The 18,231-nt window shown below is 37.2% G+C and overlaps 2 protein-coding genes and 1 pseudogene across 7 annotated transcripts; 1 reads left to right on the plus strand and 2 right to left on the minus strand.

Moving 5' to 3' along the window:
* Nucleotides 1-389: 389 nt before the first annotated feature.
* LOC130966784 (uncharacterized) lies at nucleotides 390-1,235 on the minus strand. Its single transcript, XM_057891608.1, has one exon. The coding sequence runs from the start codon at nucleotides 1,233-1,235 to the stop codon at nucleotides 390-392; it is 846 nt and encodes a 281-aa protein (XP_057747591.1).
* An 8,791-nt stretch (nucleotides 1,236-10,026) lies between these two features.
* On the minus strand, nucleotides 10,027-11,229 carry LOC130966785 (protein EARLY-RESPONSIVE TO DEHYDRATION 7, chloroplastic-like; annotated as a pseudogene).
* A 285-nt stretch (nucleotides 11,230-11,514) lies between these two features.
* On the plus strand, nucleotides 11,515-16,699 carry LOC130968361 (protein BONZAI 1-like). 6 transcript variants are annotated; one of them, XR_009081641.1, is made up of 18 exons: nucleotides 11,515-11,911; nucleotides 12,007-12,054; nucleotides 12,458-12,606; nucleotides 12,701-12,749; nucleotides 13,126-13,182; nucleotides 13,545-13,730; nucleotides 13,821-13,955; nucleotides 14,113-14,174; nucleotides 14,252-14,354; nucleotides 14,436-14,550; nucleotides 14,693-14,769; nucleotides 14,855-14,992; nucleotides 15,076-15,240; nucleotides 15,503-15,616; nucleotides 15,719-15,815; nucleotides 15,899-15,994; nucleotides 16,103-16,187; nucleotides 16,263-16,699. XR_009081641.1 is itself a non-coding variant. In XM_057893585.1 (18 exons), the coding sequence occupies exons 1-16, from the start codon at nucleotides 11,762-11,764 to the stop codon at nucleotides 15,991-15,993; spliced, it is 1,740 nt and encodes a 579-aa protein (XP_057749568.1). In that variant the 5' UTR covers nucleotides 11,515-11,761; the 3' UTR covers nucleotide 15,994; nucleotides 16,103-16,145; nucleotides 16,263-16,699. The 6 variants fall into 6 exon arrangements, 4 of the variants coding, with proteins under 4 accessions (XP_057749568.1, XP_057749566.1, XP_057749567.1 ...); XM_057893585.1 differs by having other exon boundaries at nucleotides 16,103-16,145; XM_057893583.1 differs by having other exon boundaries at nucleotides 16,103-16,699.
* Nucleotides 16,700-18,231: the final 1,532 nt, after the last annotated feature.

The raw sequence follows: 18,231 nt of genomic DNA on the forward strand, positions 1-18,231 counted from the left end.
CTAGTTTGGCTCACAATTAACTGGGATCAAGCTAGACTTCTCAAAGTTGATACTTAACCTAGACATCAATTCAAAGCATCAGAGGAGCCTCCTATAGTTTCGCACAGTTTCTTCTTCAGGGGGTAGAATAATATAGTGTCATCCGCGAATTGAAGATGAGACAACTCTATACTATCCCTCCCTACCAGTAATGGAAAAATGCGCTCATTCCGAATAGCCTCTCCTATCATCCTGTGCAAAATATCAACAATAAGAACAAAGAGAAATGGAGACAAAGGATCTCCTTGCCTCAAACCCTTTTCCATCCTAAATGACTTGGTTGGTGACCCATTAATCAGTAGTGACATTGATGCAGTAACTACACATTCCCTAATCCACTCCCTCCATCTCTAACCAAACTCCATCTTAGCTAAAACAATATTTACAAAGTTCCACTTAACTCTGTCATAAACTTTTTGGAAATCTAGCTTAATGATGGCAAAAGCTTTCTTTCTCAACTTTAGCCACTGAACAGTGTCACATGCTATCAAAATCCCATCATGTATTTTCCTACCTTTCACAAAAGCACTATGCGTCTTCCCGACCAATCTTAGCATTACCCTTCTCAACCTCCTACACAACACTTTAGATATCACCTTATATACATCGCCAACCATACTAATCAGCCGCAAGTCTTTAATCTCCTTTGCTCCAACAAATTTCAGTGCCAAAGCCACCCAGGTAACATTTGAATCATTTGGTAGCTTAGCTATCTCAAAAAAACTCATCACAGCTGCAGTGAACTCACCCCTAATTTCTTCCCAACACTTCTTGATGAAATTCATATTGTAACCATCATTGCTCGGTGCCTTAGTTGACTTGCAATCCCAAACTGCCTCCTTCATTTCTTCACTTGATGGCAACACTTTCAGAGATATAGACTCCTCCTCACTGATCTGACTAACCAGTCCATCATGAAAACCAATTCTAGGAGAAACTTCTTGATGGTATAAGCTCTTATAAAAATCTCTAATTGCAATCTTGATCCTTGCTTGATTTTTTACCACCCTACCATTTATTACTAGTGCATCAATTCTGTTATTTTTGCGTCTAGCTGAAGCAATGCTATGAAAATATCTAGTGTTCTTGTCCATCTCTTTTGCATGTTGAGATCGTGACATTTGTTTCCAATGTATCTCCTTCCTGATATACCATCTCTCGCAACATCTCAGTAACGCCTTTTTTCTTACTTTCATAGTCCCATCATATACTCCATCACTAACTTTGTCATCAACCTTTTTTATTTCATCCTCAAACTGCTTTATCTTCTTATCAATATTACCAAATTTCTCCTTGTGCCACCTACTGAGCGGACCCGTCAAGGCCTTCAACTTATCAATAAATTGAGCATCCTCTAAACCCCCTCATTCTTCTTTCACCATTTGCAAGAACCCACCATGAGTAAACCATGAATCAAGGCTTCTAAATGGTCTTGGACCTCCACACATCCTTGTATCTTCCACTATCATAGGACAATAATCAGACAAGCCCCTAGGTCCTCCTTTCAATCGAGTCTCCGGGAACACCTCCAACCACTCTGTGGTAACCATAACTCTGTCAATACGGCTACAAGATTGACCTCTGAACCCTGTAAACTTGCAATCATTGAGCGGTAAGTCCACTAACTCCATATCTTGTACCCAACTTCTAAACTCTATAGCAGATGCCAACAAACTAGTAGCTCCTTTCCTTTTCTCCACTTGTAAAATCTCATTGAAATCTCCCATGTAACAAAATGGCACTTGACTTAAACCAGCAATATAGCTCAATTCTTCCCATACAGCAAGCTTATCTTCTCTTACATGAGCTCTATATACCATACAAAATGCACATTTAAAATTATTCCGCAGCAACGTCCCCTCAATACATAACCACCTATCACCTTTATAGCAATTATCTCTCCTAAAAATATTTTCATCCCACATCAATAACAAACCTCCAGATGCTCTATCAGAACCAACAAATTCCCAACCCGCTCCATCATTCTCCCAAATTCTTATCACATCAAATTTCGTCACCACCTCTTTTTTAGTCTCAATTAAACCCATCAAATTCAATCTATATTTACTTTTAAAATTTTTCACCATAGACAACTTTCCTACACCCCCTAACCCCCTAACATTCCAAGAACTAAAAATTATTTAAATTCTTTTTACACACATGTTTTCGATTTTTTGGCCTGCACCTCCTTGCTTTTTTCTCTTGCTTTGCCTGTCTCCTCTTTAGTGCCAGTGCTTCGTTTTGCTCTTGTAAAATTGCCATGATATTATCTTCTTCATCAAGTTGGACTGTTCCTGACTCAACTGCTAGTTTCTATGTTTTTCTATTTTCTTTCATATTGTCCTCCCAAGACGTTTGCTTTTTTTCTATTCCAGTGTCACTGTTGACATCTAAATCAGAGTCATCCAAATCTTTTTCTGCATCTTCCGCACCGTCAGTGTCTCTAACAGCATTTAGGCCCCACACGCTTTCACCATCACAATCATCACCAACATCATTCACTTCATGGTCCACTCCACACTCAATAGCCTCATTAACTTCATTTTCATACTCATTCCTCTGCAGCAACTTCACTCTCCTTCCGTTGTCCCCCTTCATCATCAAATTCTCCCCACATTTTTTACCACCATCAATATCTATGAAAGACTCCATTTTAATACCTTCTAGTTCTTTTCTTCTTACTCTTTTAGTCTCTGTGTTATCTTTCTTCATAAGAATGTCATACCCGCGCCCGTCGACACCTTTCAACGGCATCGCAAGTTGACCTCGATCCTTAATTAGCGTCATTCCTTACTCCATGAGTCTCGCCCTTCCTGTTTGTTACTCTTGTATATCCATCATCATCGGGATTGTCCTTATTAGCATCGTGGATCACTTTGTCATGGTCTTTCGAACCCGCACATACAACATCACCTTCATTGGGTTCGTTCCACACCTTTTTGCATTTGGTTGGAGCTACATCAGATTCACATTCAGCCTCCTCATGAACCTGACCTATCACATCACGTGGTCCTCCTTTAACTTGGGTTTTAGAAGTTCCAATCAGCCCATTCCTCTTTTGACCTCTTTTTGTTTGGCTCAAAGTCATACTACTCACCCTTATACTCTTGTGACATAACACATTGGACCAAAAATCCTTCCTTACACTCATATCATCATTATTGCTATTTAACATGTATTGATTTACATTACTCCTATTATTATTATATTATTATTATTATTATTATTATTATTATTATTATTATTATTATTATTATTATTATTATTATTATTCTCATAACACCATGATATCGTACGATCTGAAATCACATCATTATTTAAATTTGAAGATTCCACCAAATCAGCTCCTCTTTTAACTCCCTTCGATGCACAATTTTTCCTTCCCAAATTTAAAATCTCTTATCCCCATTCATTTAAATCTTTTTTTGAAATTACCATTGTACCCTTTTTTCATTTTCCCTGTGCGTCTTTAGCACCACTTCTACCGTCGCATCTAACTCTCTCAACGGTAACTTCCACACTGACATTATATTCTTTCTAATTACATTATCTAACACATCTAAACAGCCCTTTGAATCTCAGTTACATCCTTCTCCACATCCCATCATCATGAAACACTCTGATCCATATGCCTCCCTACTGATTTCTTTAACGAAAACGGAAAAGCCACTTTCCCATTTGTTTTTTATTTTCACCTATCATATCATAGCAAACACTAACTACACAATAATTTCTTTAGCATTGCCATCAAGATGATTGTGAATTAGAATTTTATTACTATTCACCACATATAAGAACACTGTTATGGGTGAATGTGAAGTAGAAGAACCAGTTTCTAATGATATTAAGTGGGGAAGTATCGAATGCTGAAAGCGCTAGAAAAATAGAACTAATAAAAGAACAAATAAAGAATCAATTGCCTAATGGATTGTAATCTTAGTGATTAGGTTATGTAAAATTAATATTCAATATTGAAAAGTATTTGTTATAATTATTATTTTAATATTCATTTTCTTATGTAAAAAAATTGTATTTTTTTAGGTATTTGTCCAAACGCTACAACTTTAAAATAAGTACTTTTATAATTAAAAATTCAAACAATAAATAACTTATTTATAAACTACCATTAAAAGTCTTTATACTTTAAACTTTTTTTTCAAAACAACTTATTTAACATTTTATTTCAAAAGCTCTTTAAAATAAGACCATTACTTTTATTTTGTTGTGATAAGGATGAAAGACGAAGTGGATGACCATCATTAATACGGGTGTTTGATTTCAATGCTGAATGGCTCAATTCCTCATAGCAAACATAAATTAATAAAGTTGAAATTGTAAGCTTCACATGCCTATAAATAGTGAAGCAATCTGAGAAACTATACATAATTAATAAAATCTTCTCTCTCCCTTATACGGACACACTCTTTTCTCTCTTTATATTTCTTTATTTTATATTTGTTATCTCTTCCTTATTTATTTATTTAGTTATTTTATAACACATTATCAGCACAAAACTCTAACGAAATTTTAGGAAGACTCTAGGTAACAAATTTTTATTATGTCGAATCTCTTTCATCTTGAATATAATACTTTTGATATATCTGAAAATAATTATTTATCATGGATACTAGATGTTAAAATCCATCTTGATTCAATGGATCTTGGAGATACCATTAAGGCTGAAAATAATACATCCCAAAAGGATATAGCCAAAGGCATAATTTTTCTTCGTCGTCATCTTGACGTATGATTGAAAAATGAATATTCCACATTAAAAGATCATGCAGATCTGTGAAAAATGAATATTCCACATTAAAAGATCATGCAGATCTGTGGAAAGACCTTGAAGAAAGGTACAATCATGTGATACTTCCTTAATCCCTATATGTTAGGGAAAACTTTCTCGACCTTCCATGCCTCGAATGCGCTCCTGCAGTAGCAATCGAGAAAAAGGATTTAAAAAATATTTTGAGCTAATTTCTTGCCTTCTTGTTGCTGAGCACAACAATGAGTTACTCTTAAAAGAATCATGAAGCGCGTCCAGCTGGCGCCGCCCCATTTCCTGAAGTAAATGCGGCAAACTACCCCAAAAGAGGTAAATGGCAAGGTTTTAGTAACAAGAAAAATTATGGAAGAAAAAGGAATTATGTTCAAAAGAGAGGATCTCACTAGAAGTGGGATAAAGAAAGAAATAATGGACAAAGAAAATCAATTGAGGATAAATGCTTCTGTTGTGGTGGAAAGGGCAATTGGTCACGTACCTGTCGTATCCCAAGGCACCTAGTTGGTCTTTATCAAGCATCCTTGAAAAAGAATGACAAAGGAAAGGAAACAAAGTTTGTTTCAAATTATGGAAATTCCACCACTCATTATGATGTATCTAATTTCTTTAAGGATTCTGAAGGAAATATTGGCTATTTGATCAATGATGAAATAGTTTGATATATGTATGTGTTTGTTAAGTATTCATGTGAATAATTTTACTATGCACGTATTTTTATTCATTTTATTATTATTATTATTTGTTTTTGAAGAAAAATGGCAAGGACATATTCTGAAGATATTTGCCTTGCGGATAGTGCAAGTTTGCACACTATTCTTAAAAGTAATATATATTTTACTCATCTTGTGCCAAAAGAAGAATGTGTTAATACTATTATTGGCTCAGGCAATATGATAGAAGGCTCCGGAAGAGCTATAATTTTGTTTCCTGGAGGAACAAAATTCATAATAAATGATGCACTATTGTCTACCAAGTCTCGAAAAAACTTATTGAGCTTTAAAGATATTCGCCAAAATGGATATCATATTGAGACTATGAATGAGGAAAATCATGAGTACTTATGTATCACAACTCATGATTCAAATAAGAAAGTTATATTAGAAAAATTACCCTCACTTTCATTTGGGTTATATTATACCAAGATTAGTGCAATTGAATCACATGCCATTGTAAACCAGAAGTTTACTAGTCCAAATGATTTCATAACTTGGCACGACCAATTGGGTCATCCGGGAACAACTATGATGAGAAGAATTATTGAAAACTCACATGGACATTCACTAAAGAACCAGAAGATTCTTAAAACTAGTGAATTTTATTGTGATGCATGTTCTCAGGGAAAGCTAATTTTAAGGTCATCACCAGTAAAGATTGGATTTGAGTCCCCTAAATTCCTAGAAAGGATTCAAGGTGATATATGTGGACATAATCATCCACCATGTGGATCTTTTAGATATTTTATAGTCCTGATAGACGCATCTTCGAGATGGTCACATGTGTGCTTATTATCTTCTCGCAACCTGGCGTTTGCGAGATTACTGGCTCAAATTATTCGATTAAAAGCACAATTTCCAGAAAATTCAATTAAAGCAATTCGTCTTGATAATGCTGGTGAATTTACTTCCCAAGATTTTGATGCTTATTGTATGGCTAATGGAATAAGTGTTGAACATCCAGTAGCTTATGTTCACACACAAAATGGGTTAGCAGAATCACTTATTAAACGCCTTCAATTGATTGCTAGACCCTTGCTTATGAGAACAAACCTCCCAACCTCGGTTTGGGGGCATACTATTTTACATGCTGCAACACTTATTCGTTTGAGGCCAACGAGTTACCATCAGTTCTCTCCTATGCAATTAGCTTTTGGCCAGCAGCCAAATATCTCCCATTTAAGAATATTTGGATGTGCGATATATGTTCCCATTGCACCACCTAATCGTACCAAAATGGGACCCAAAAGAAAGTTCAGAATATATGTTGGATATGATTCTCCCTCTATAGTGAGGTATCTTGAGATACAAACTGGAGATGTATTTAAAGTCCGGTTTGCGAATTGTCATTTTGATAAATCAAAATTTCCAACATTAGGGGGAGAGAATAAGCTTCCTGAAAAGGAACTTAATTGGAATGCATTATCGTTGATGCATTTAGATCCTCGATCAGGGCAATGTGAACTAGAAGTTCAAAAGATTATACATTTGCAAAGAATAGCAAATGAATTGCCTGATGCATTTTTCGATACAAAGAGGATAACCAAATCTTATATACCAGCGGAAAATGTCCCAATTCGAATTGATGTCCCAGTAGGACAAGTAGCCACTAAAGCAAATTCACGCCAGAAGCGTGGCAGGGTGAAAAATGCTCCAATTCGAATTGATGTCCCAGTAGGACAAATATCCACTGAAGTAAATACACGCCAGAAGCGTGGCAGGCCTGTCGGTTCTAAAGACAAAAATCCTCGAAAGAGAAAAGAGGTAAATATTATTCCTATTAAAAAAGACATAGCAGAGACACCTGCAGTTGTCCAAAATTCTAATATAGTTTTAACGCCAGAAGACATACAGGTACCTGAAATTTGTGAAAATGATGAGATCTCGATAAATTTTGTCTTTACAGGAGAGAAATGGGACCGAAATAAGACAATTGTCAATGAGATATTTGCATATAATGTTGCATTAAATATCATGCATGAAAGTAAGGATCTTGAGCCAAGATTAGTCGAAGAATGTCGACAAAGGAATGATTGGCCAAAATGGAAAAAAGCCATGAAGGCTGAATTAGACTCACTTGCAAAACGTGAAGTCTTTGGACCTGTAGTCCGTACACCTGAAGATGTAAAATCTGTTGGATACCGATGGGTATTTGTGAGAAAATGAAATGAAAAAAATGAAGTTGTGCGCTACAAAGCCCGACTTGTGGCACAAGGTTTTTCACAAAGGCCCGGTATAGATTATGAAGAAACGTATTCCCCTGTAGTGGATGCGATAACATTGCGTTATTTGGTCAGTTTATCTGCATATCATAAACTGCATATGCATTTAATGGATGTGGTAATAGCCTATTTGTACGGCTCATTAGATCGGGATATCTATATGAAAGTCCCTGAAGGACTAAAGATATCAAAACCATCCAGTGAATATTCGCAAGGGTTATACTCAGTTAAATTGCAAAGATCTTTATATGGTCTAAAGCAATCTGGATGAATGTGGTATAATCGTCTTACTGAGTATTTGGCCAAAAACAGATTCAAGAATGATGATATTTGCCCCTGTGTTTTCATAAAGAAAACTGCATCTGGATTCATTATTATTGATATGTACGTTGATGATTTAAATATCATTGGAACTCCTGAAGAGATTTCAACAATTAAAAAAACTCTAAAGGAAGAGTTTGAGATGAAAGATCTTGGAAAGACTAAATTTTGTCTCGGCCTACAGATTGAGCATACAAAAAATGGGATCTTTATTCATCAAACAACATACACAGAAAAGATCTTGAAAAGATTTTATATGGATAAGTCACATCCATTAAGTACCCCAATGATTGTAAGATCTTTAGATGTGGAAAAGGATCAATTCCGTCCTAAAGAAGAGAATGAAGATATCCTTAGTCCTGAAGTACCATATCTTAGTGCCATTGGAGCGCTAATGTATCTTGCTAATAATACGCGACCTGACATATCATTCGCGGTGAATTTACTAGCAAGATATAGTTCCTTTCCAACTAGAAGACATTGGAGTGGAATCAAACAAATTTTTCGATATCTTCATGGAACGGTTGATATGGGATTGTTTTATCCCTATGGATCCAAGTCACAACTAGTTGGCTATGAAGATGCCGAATACTTATTTGATCCACATAAATGGAGATCTCAAACAGGATACCTGCTCACATATAGTGGTACAGCTATATCATGGAGGTCCACGAAACAGATGATAGCAGCAACCTCCTCTAATCATGCTGAAATACTGGCGTTTCATGAAGCTAGTCATGAGTATTTTTGGCTGAGGAGTCTGATTCAATATATTCTGTCATCATGTGGACTGATTGATCATAAGATAGCTCCAACTGTCCTGTTTGAAGATAATACAGCATGCATTGCTCAACTTAAAGGCAGATACATCAAAGATGATAGAATAAAGCATATTTCTCTCAAATTCTTCTTCACTCATGATCTTCAAAATCAATGGACAATTGATGTCCAACAGATCCGCTCAAGTGATAATCTGGCAGATTTATCTACAAAGTCACTCCCAAAATCTTATTTTGAAAGATTGGTACATCAGATTGGGATGCACCGATTTCGAGATATAAAATAATGTCGGCAAGAGGGAGAGAATGTACTCTTTTTTTCTTGGTCAGGGTTTTTTCCCATAGGGTTTTTCTTGACAAGGTTTTTAATGAGACAGTCCCCATCACTGAAGGATATTGTACTCTTTTTCCTTCACTAAAGTTTTTTCCCACTGGATTTTTCTTTAGTAAGGTTTTAACGAGGCAATAATCCTAAATGGCCATCCAATGGGGAGTGTTGTGATAAGGATGAAAGATGAAGTGGATGACCATCATTAATACGGGTGTTTGATTTCAATGCTGAATGGCTCAACTCCTCATAGCAAACATAAATTAATAAAGTTGAAATTGTAAGCTTCACATGCCTATAAATAGTGAAGCAATCTGAGAAACTATACATAATTAATAAAATCTTCTCTCTTCTTTATATGGACACATTCTTCTCTCTCTTTATATTTCTTTATTTTATATTTGTTATCTCTTCCTTATTTATTTATTTAGTTATTTTATAACATATTTCAACATTTTTTTAACTTTTTTTTAGGTATTATAATATCAAACGCCGGCTATGTATTCTATATTTCATTCAATTAAGCTCCATCTTAATGTTACATATTTAGTTGCACGAGTTAATAGTCATTTTCGTCCCTGAAAGATACCTCGATCTCCATTTTCATCCCCGAAAGTCAAAATTAATCAAAAGCATCCTCGAAAGATACCTGAGTTGATCACATTCGTCCTTCCGTCATCTCCGCAGCTGAGATGGCAAACGTCCGCTTACGTGGCTTGTTAACTGCCAAGGTGGCAAAGAACCAAAACGACGTCGTTTTGGTAGAATACGCTACTGACGTTGAAACGTCGCCGTTTTATCTTCAGAAGAAGGATACAAACATTGCAATGCCTTACCTGTCTCATATCAACCATCGCTCTATCTTTCGCAGAGGGCTAACTTGAGCCTGCGAATGAGGGCTTATCCTCTTCTTCATAACCTTGTTCCCCATTTCAACCTCTCCACAGTCACATTCCCACACCAAAGAATCCCCTTGATCACGTGCCCGGAACCCGCCGCAATCATCCTCGCCGCGGTTCCACTATAATCCTTCACATTTGGGGCCAGCGTGGTCCAATACGCAGCGCTCCGCTCCTCCAACATCTCCTTCTTCTTCGCCGAATCCAAATCCATTGGCAAAGTCTCCTTCGCCAATGAACCATCTAGAACCTCCCCTTTTTTCTTCGAACTCTCAAAAACCTTTTGCACCGAGAAATTGCTACAGCTCTGCAAAACCGCGTCCAGCTCCCTCAGCAATCCCTCTTGCCCCTTCGACGCAATCATCAACCCATAGCTCAGCAGATCGGAACTGCTCTTATCTTTCCCGCGGCTACGCTGATCTTCTTCGTCGGAATCGGAATCGGATTCGGAGCCCTTGGGGGTTCGGAAGGAGAAAAATTAGTGAGAGTCGTCGACCTTGACGGCAGTTTCGTCCTTGGCGAGGGGCCATTGGATCTCGTCGGCAACGCAGGCGTAAACGGCGACGACGCTGTCACCCTGCCGGAGGCGGATGATGGAGAAGTCGCCGGAAGCGAGCTCAACGCTGAAGTGGGTGTTGATGAGGTTGAGGATGGCGCCGGGGATCCTGATGAGGACCTCTTCGGTAGCGGCCGGTGGAGTAGACGGTGAATGAACACTGCCATCGCTGCTTCCGGTGTCATTTCGGAAAAATAGGGTTTGGACAAGGTCGCTGAGGTCATCAACATCAAGGGAAGGGTAGAGAGAACTCTGTTGTTGATGATTAGGTTTTTGGAAGGACGAATTGGCTTCGGGGTTGGAATCGATTACTTTTGGGTAGAGGGAGTTTCTGGGTTTAGGTTTTTAGGAGAAGGAATCCATTAATGAACAATTGTTTGGAGATTGGAAACTTACCACTTCAGTAACACTCTCATCTAGGTGTGGATATTCACAGAATAAGTCAAAAATCATGAAAAAAGTTTGAATCCCTCTCCTGAAGACAAAACGGCGACGTTTCAATGCCAGTAGCACATTCTACCAAAACGATGTCGTTTTGGTTCTCTGCCACCTTGGCAGTTAACGGGCCACGTAAGCGGACGTTTGCCATCTCAGCTGCGAAGATGACGGAAAGACAAACGTGATCAAGTCAAGTACCTTTCAAGGACGCTTTTGATTAATTTTGACTTTCGAAAACAAAAATGGAGATCGAAGTATCTTTCAGGGACTAAAATGACTATTAACTCTTAGTTGCACGGACAACTCTCTAGATCTTCATCATATTTCAAAAGAGCAAAGAGAGCGACAAAAAGATAGGAATCAGTGGAAATGAAAATATGAAGTCTTTTACTAATAATTTGAAGTCTTCGCTTGTGAAAATTCTTATTCTTTTCCAAGGAAGGTAAAACAGACATAAATAACAAAACCGCGTTCTGGTACCCCCACAGCTTTATATAATGTAAAGTCCAAAGCGAGCACTGCCACTGAGGAGTGAGGAAGGGTTCTGGAAATAACGGAGGAAGAAGCTAACAAAGTTCATAGATATTTATTTGATTGGCAACTAACAAAGTAGATAAACAAGGAACAGCAACAGGATTAGGATTATTCCATTCATTCATTGTTCAATTCAATTTCAGTCTCCGATGGGTAACTGCTTCTCCGACGTCCCCGGCGGCCGCGCTGCCATCGGGGGAACTGCCCGAGGCCTTCTCAACGCCATCGACGCTCCCAACGACGCTGTCGACAACTTCCTCAGGTCCCGCGGCTACCACGGCCTCTTCTCTCAGATCGAGGTATCTCCCTCTCTTTCCCTTCTTTACCTTCCACCACTCCTACTCTTACCTAACTAACTTCTCTTATGGTAACGTTTTTGTCGTTTTGCTGGCAGCTGTCGTTTTCTGCTTCCGGCTTGCGTGATCGAGATTTTCTCTCTAAGGTTCGTCGTTTCGAGCATCCATCGTCGTTTATATCTTTGTTCTGTTATTTCTTTCAGCTTCAGTTTCATGTAGTTCAGTTGATGAATGTCAATTTCAGTGTTCCAAGACCAGAATTATCTCTTGTTTTCTGTAACGAGCTCGTGTTTTTTTTTTTTTTAAAAAAAAGAAAAACAAACAAACAAACCACGAAATTATTGCAAATCCATAATTCATTTTAGGCAATTGTGCAGGACTATTTGATTATGGTGACGTTGCATTGAAACTATATATATTTTATAATGAAAATGAGGCCAGGCCATTGTTATTTCATTCTGGTTTTGGATTGTTATCGTTTCCTGCAAAATTGTTGTGATGGTAAATACGGTCACCATTGGCTGTTTGTGTGGCTGTTATTTGCTGTAGAGTGATCCAATGATGGTTCTTTATACAAGAGGGAAACATGGAGCACTTGAGGAAATCGGCCGTACTGAAGTGGTTCTGAATTCTTTGGATCCTAAGTGGATTACTAAACACTTAATCATGTATCATTTCGAGGTTGTTCAGTTTTTAGTGTAAGTTAAATGCTTATATTTATACTTCTAACAAGGCACACTAGCATTTTGTTTTTTCACTAGGAATCATTCTGTAAAATATTTTTTATCACAGGTTCCGAGTGTACGACGTTGATACTCAGTTTCACAATTTCGATGTGAAGGTATAGTGTCTACCTTGGAGACTCTTGATGTCACCCTTTTTCCTTTAACTTTAAGTTCAAGTGGCTATTTAATAAAGATAATTTTACATGTTATATTCTAAAGTGTAACCCTTTCTTAATAGGATTGTGAATTTTACTGTTTTGTGACTTCTTTATGATTCTATGTACACAACGGAACCTGCTTAAGTTTTTTCTTTATTGGTTGACATTCTGCACAATATCTTCATAAGGTTGTGAAACAATATATTCCTAGTTATTTCCAAAACTATACATTAATTTGCTATGTGGAACTTTTTACTTTCTCTTTCATTAGATGTGATAACAAGTTGATAAAGCATAAAAGTCCATATTTCTAAGTTTTGATTGACTTATGCAGATGCTTAGGCTAGAAGAGCAACAATTTCTAGGTGAGGCAACTTGTGCATTATCGGAGGTAATGTGGAAATCTTTCAGGCTATTATGGCTGTTCAAGTTTTTGTGGTCTGATATCTGACAAGTAAATAAAAATTTCATTATACTCTCAGTTAAGCTGTATCTTCATGGCTTCTCACTATCTCACATTTATTACTTTTTTCCCCAAATCCCAATATATGCTGTTTGAAAGTGCTTACCATCTCAGTCTTTGAGTTAATAGCTTACTAGGTAACTGCCAAGCATATTGAAAGTTTTTCAGAAAAGACAAGCATTTCATAATGCATACTCAAATTATGATGCACTAGCGCCTTATTCATTTCTGAAAATAAATTATCTTCCCAAGAACTCTTCCCATCAACAGTGACAGTATGGCATCTGCAGATAATTATAAAGTCTGATCGATCATTGGCATTAGAGCTACGTAGAGAAGATCCTATCAGATCTATGCATTCCCAAAATTGCGGGAAGCTCTTGGTGCATGCAGAGGAATGTGTTGGCTCAAAGACTACAGTAGAGATGATATTTAGGTGCTCAGATTTGGAAAATAGGGATCTCTTCTCAAAAAGTGTATGTCTTAGTTTTTCCTTTTCTTGCTAGGTGTTATATGGAAAGCCAGTTATTGTATAAAATAAGACATGGTTTTGTTTTGTCTTGTAGGATCCTTTTTTGATAATATCAAAACTTGTGGAAGGTGGTACCCATATTCCAATTTGTAAAACAGAAGTTATAAAGAATGATCTCAGCCCACAGTGGAAGCCAGTGTTCTTAAACATTCAACAAGTAGGAGGCAAGGTACAAGGATCACCCTCTTAATTTATTCTTTCTGTAAAACTATAAAAGTATGGAAATATGGCCATGTTTTATGAGATTATATATGGAATAATATGTTGAACTTCATGATTTAGACACAGTGGAAGCTCTCTCATTTTTAAGTTTTTATTATATACAGGACAATCCTTTGATACTAGAGTGTTATAACTTCAATACCAATGGCAAACATGATTTGATAGGGTAATTGGCGGTTACTTTTTAATTTCCTTTGTCTATCAATATACTTTCTACGCTGAAATGCTTCTTTGTTTTATCAGAAAAGTGCAAAAGTCTTTGGCAGAGTTGGAGAAGCTTCATGCTAGTGGTCAAGGAGAAACTTTATTTTTGCCTACTGGCGGTGGTCATAATTCTCATAACAAGGTTTTATTATAAAGTTTATTTGTGTCATGAATCCTTCTTTCTTTCTCTAATAAGTATAAAACATATTTTTCTATAATACAGGTATTAAAGAGCCGGGTATATCTGGACAAATTTTCTGAAAGTGTCCAATATAGTTTTCTTGATTACTTGTCTGCGGGTTTTGAATTGAACTTCATGGTGGCCATTGATTTTACAGGTACAGCTCATATCCTCAAATGAAGTGTACCTTATTATTTTCTAGATTTCTGTAGTTGTCAACATGAGGGGCCTTAGATATACCTGGATGACAAAGGTTTATGCATTCTTAATCAAATATAACTAACCTCCTGGTTTATCAGCTTCAAATGGGAATCCACGCCTTCCAGATTCTTTGCATTATATTGATCCTTCAGGACGGCCAAATGCATACCAGAAGGTGAGAACTGAGAAATGATCTTTAGTTTGAATCATTTGTTTTTCCAGCGATCCTTGTCTTGAACTTGTCACAACTTTATTTCTAGGCAATTGTTGAGGTTGGAGAGGTGCTACAGTTTTATGATTCAGACAAACGATTTCCTACATGGGGATTTGGTGCCCGACCAATTGATGGTCCTGTTTCCCATTGTTTTAACCTCAATGGAAGCAGTCACTATTGTGAGGTAGATATGCTACACCTGTTCTTGCTTTTGTTTTCACTTATCATAAAATAGTTCATCAGTGATTGAAGTTGTGTGTTTAACAGGTGGAAGGGATCCAAGGAATTATGATGGCATACACAAGTGCCCTGCTTAATGTTTCTCTTGCGGGACCAACTCTTTTTGGACCTGTCATAAGCAATGCTGCACTTATTGCCAGCCAATCTGTAGCAACTGGTGCAAGAAAGTATTTTGTTTTGTTAATAATCACAGTAAGAAATAAGAATTAGAACTTTTTTATTTCTCTCTAGAACTATGTAGCTGCAATTTACTCCTCCTGTACTCTTTTTTCTTCTGTCTCTTTCCGACATGCGCTGTGATTCAGCCATATAATCATAGCAGAGCTAATCACTATATATCTGTGTTGCATATGAGAAAAAAAATTTCTTTGTCGTGACTTCTAAGCCTGTGATGATTTTTTTGCATCATCTTGCTTTTCCACTGCTGATGCTGACATTTAATTGACATCACTAGGATGGAGTGGTGACAGATCTCCAAGAAACAAAAGATGCCCTTGTTAAAGCCTCTGACCTACCATTATCAATCCTTATCGTTGGAGTTGGAGGAGCTGATTTCAAAGAAATGGAGGTATGAGAACATGTCGGCTTTTTATACATAACTGTTCCTCATGGGAACTGTGTGATCAGTATACCACAACTGGTTTTTTAGTTTTGCTACTCCTTTGAATAGATTTTAGATGCTGACAAGGGAGAGAGACTCGAAAGTTCATTCGGACGTGTTGCTTCACGTGATATAGTCCAGTTTGTTCCATTTCGAGATGTTCAAAGTAGGTATCAGTTTGCATATTATGATGTAACACCATCCTATTGCCTTCTAACTCACAAAGTCTTTGCAATCTTCCCATTGCAGGTGGAGAAATTTCGGTAGTTCAAGCACTTCTAGCAGAATTACCTACTCAATTTTTATCGTACATGAGAAACAGGAATATCCAACCGACTCTCTAAGGCATGTAAAGAGGAACCATTTTCAAACTACATAGTAAAATGCTCTATCCATTGATCGTTGTGCCATTTCAAGGCCCTCACAGTATATTAAATTGAAATTTGGCTAAAGGGTGCAAACTCGCGCTTTGTGCTGAATGCTCATTTAATTGAAGGTCAAGAAGGGTTCGCTAGCCAACTGCATTTATCTAAGATTGGTATCTGTCTGAGCGAGCTTTATGGGTAGGATTTCCTTTCCTTCTTGTACTCATGATTTGTGGGTTTTGTGGCAGGTTCGTTCAGAACTACAAATTGGAGTTTGTTTTCTTCAAGCTCTGGGGAAAATTTTAGTCGTTCAGTGAACGTTGAAATCCAATAAGTGAAAATATTTGTGAATTGATACTTTGATGCAAGTTAGATCATTTGTGGATGTCTTTAGATGGAAATTGATTATATCCATGAAGTTAGTAAAGGTTACTAGTTTTTTTTTATCATCAATTCATCTCTGAAAAGTAAAAACTACACCTTGTAGATATGTTGGAAGACGAAGAAAACCTGTTTTGTGTTGGTTTCTTGCGTCTGTCCGTTTTTTAGTTTTAGTGTTTTACTTTTACTGTAATTAGAGTCCTTTAACCTAAATTTTGTTAGTACATGTTTTCGATGCCAAGCTGATTCATTTAAAAAAAAAAAATGTAGCCATTATGAAATTATCGAATGGTGATTCTGTTTACATATCCAAAAGGGACACCGTTGCTCAAAGAATCAAAGGTGGAATGGATTTCCACCCGGAGAAATTTTTATTCAACTTTTTAAAGCAAAAAAGTTAGTTACTTCTCCACGTGATTGAGTTCTACCTTGGTTGAAACAAACAAGCTCCTCATCACTCATCAGTATGGATTCAAGTATACTGTATACAACTATAGTCAAAAGTCAAACATAGAGCTTAGCTCAGAGAGGTCAACATCCTCATCTGCCCCTCAAAAGAAAATAAATATGGGGTGGTATCGTAGTTTAAATGGATAAGTATTGTTTTGGTCCTCATGTTGAGGGTCGGAATCGAATTCGTCCTGGTGTATATTTTGATTTAAAATCATCCTTAAAGTCGTATTTGAATTTAAAATCGTCCTTTTAATTTTTTTGGATCAAAATACTCTCACCACTACTAACACAATTACCTCCTCCACCACCAACACCACCACCAACACCAACCCCAACCACAACCACAACCACCACCACCAACCACCACCACCACCAAGAAAGCAGGAAACAACACCAAACAAAAATAGAAACAATACCAAACAGAAACAGAAAGCAAGAAAGCATAAACAAGGCGTGAGGCGGACTCCAACGGCAGTGGCTCGCCGTCCTCCTCCCCCTCTCCCCTTTCCCCCCAGCTCGCGTCATTTTCTTCCACTTTCCCTCCTCCCTCTCTTCGCTGCCGGCGCCGTCCTCCCTCCCCCCTTCCCCTTCCCGCCGGCAGAAACAGATGCAGCAGAAGAAGCAGATGCAGCAGAAGAAGAAGCAGAAAAAGCAGATGCAAAATCACCGGCGCTTGGCCACCCATCCCCGTTGGCGGCGTCCCCTCTCCACCCCCCTTCCCCTTCCCCTTTCCCCTCTCCCTCCCCTCCCCCCTTCGCATTTCCTTTCGGCCCCCACCCCCCAAAAAATGTTCTTCTTCTTTTTTTTTAATTTTATAATTTTTTTTATTAAAGTAGGGGTATTTTAGGAATAAAATTATTTTTTTTTAAAAGGACGATTTTAATACAAAAAAAACACGTTAAGAATGATTTTAAATCAAAATATACACTAGGGATGGATTCGATTCCGACCCTCAAGGTGAGAGACCAAAACAATACTTATTCCTAGTTTAAACTTTAATTTAAATACACCTTATTTAGTTATCCCGTGTTTCTTTGCGCAAAGATCGTTTAACTTCTAAACACTAATTAAAAAATGCTAAGAATCGGGTTTCCGACCAATTAAACATACGATTACTGCATCAAGAACTAACTGTTAAAAAATTAAGTAAAGGGGAGGCCCAATGTATTATTTATATCTAGCAACTGAGGATTGGGATTGGGAACATAACTCGGTATGGATTGTCACTTTTTCTCCGCTTCCAGGTCATACCGATTTTTCGAAAATAAAATTGTTTTAGGCCAAAATAAAATAAAATAAAATGCTAAAAAATTATTAAAATTTATTATTTTTTATCATAATTTAATTATTAATTCAATTTTTTTAATCTAATAATTTAATAAC

Source organism: Arachis stenosperma, chromosome 3, assembly GCF_014773155.1.
Source record: "Arachis stenosperma cultivar V10309 chromosome 3, arast.V10309.gnm1.PFL2, whole genome shotgun sequence".
Lineage (NCBI taxonomy): Eukaryota > Viridiplantae > Streptophyta > Magnoliopsida > Fabales > Fabaceae > Arachis > Arachis stenosperma.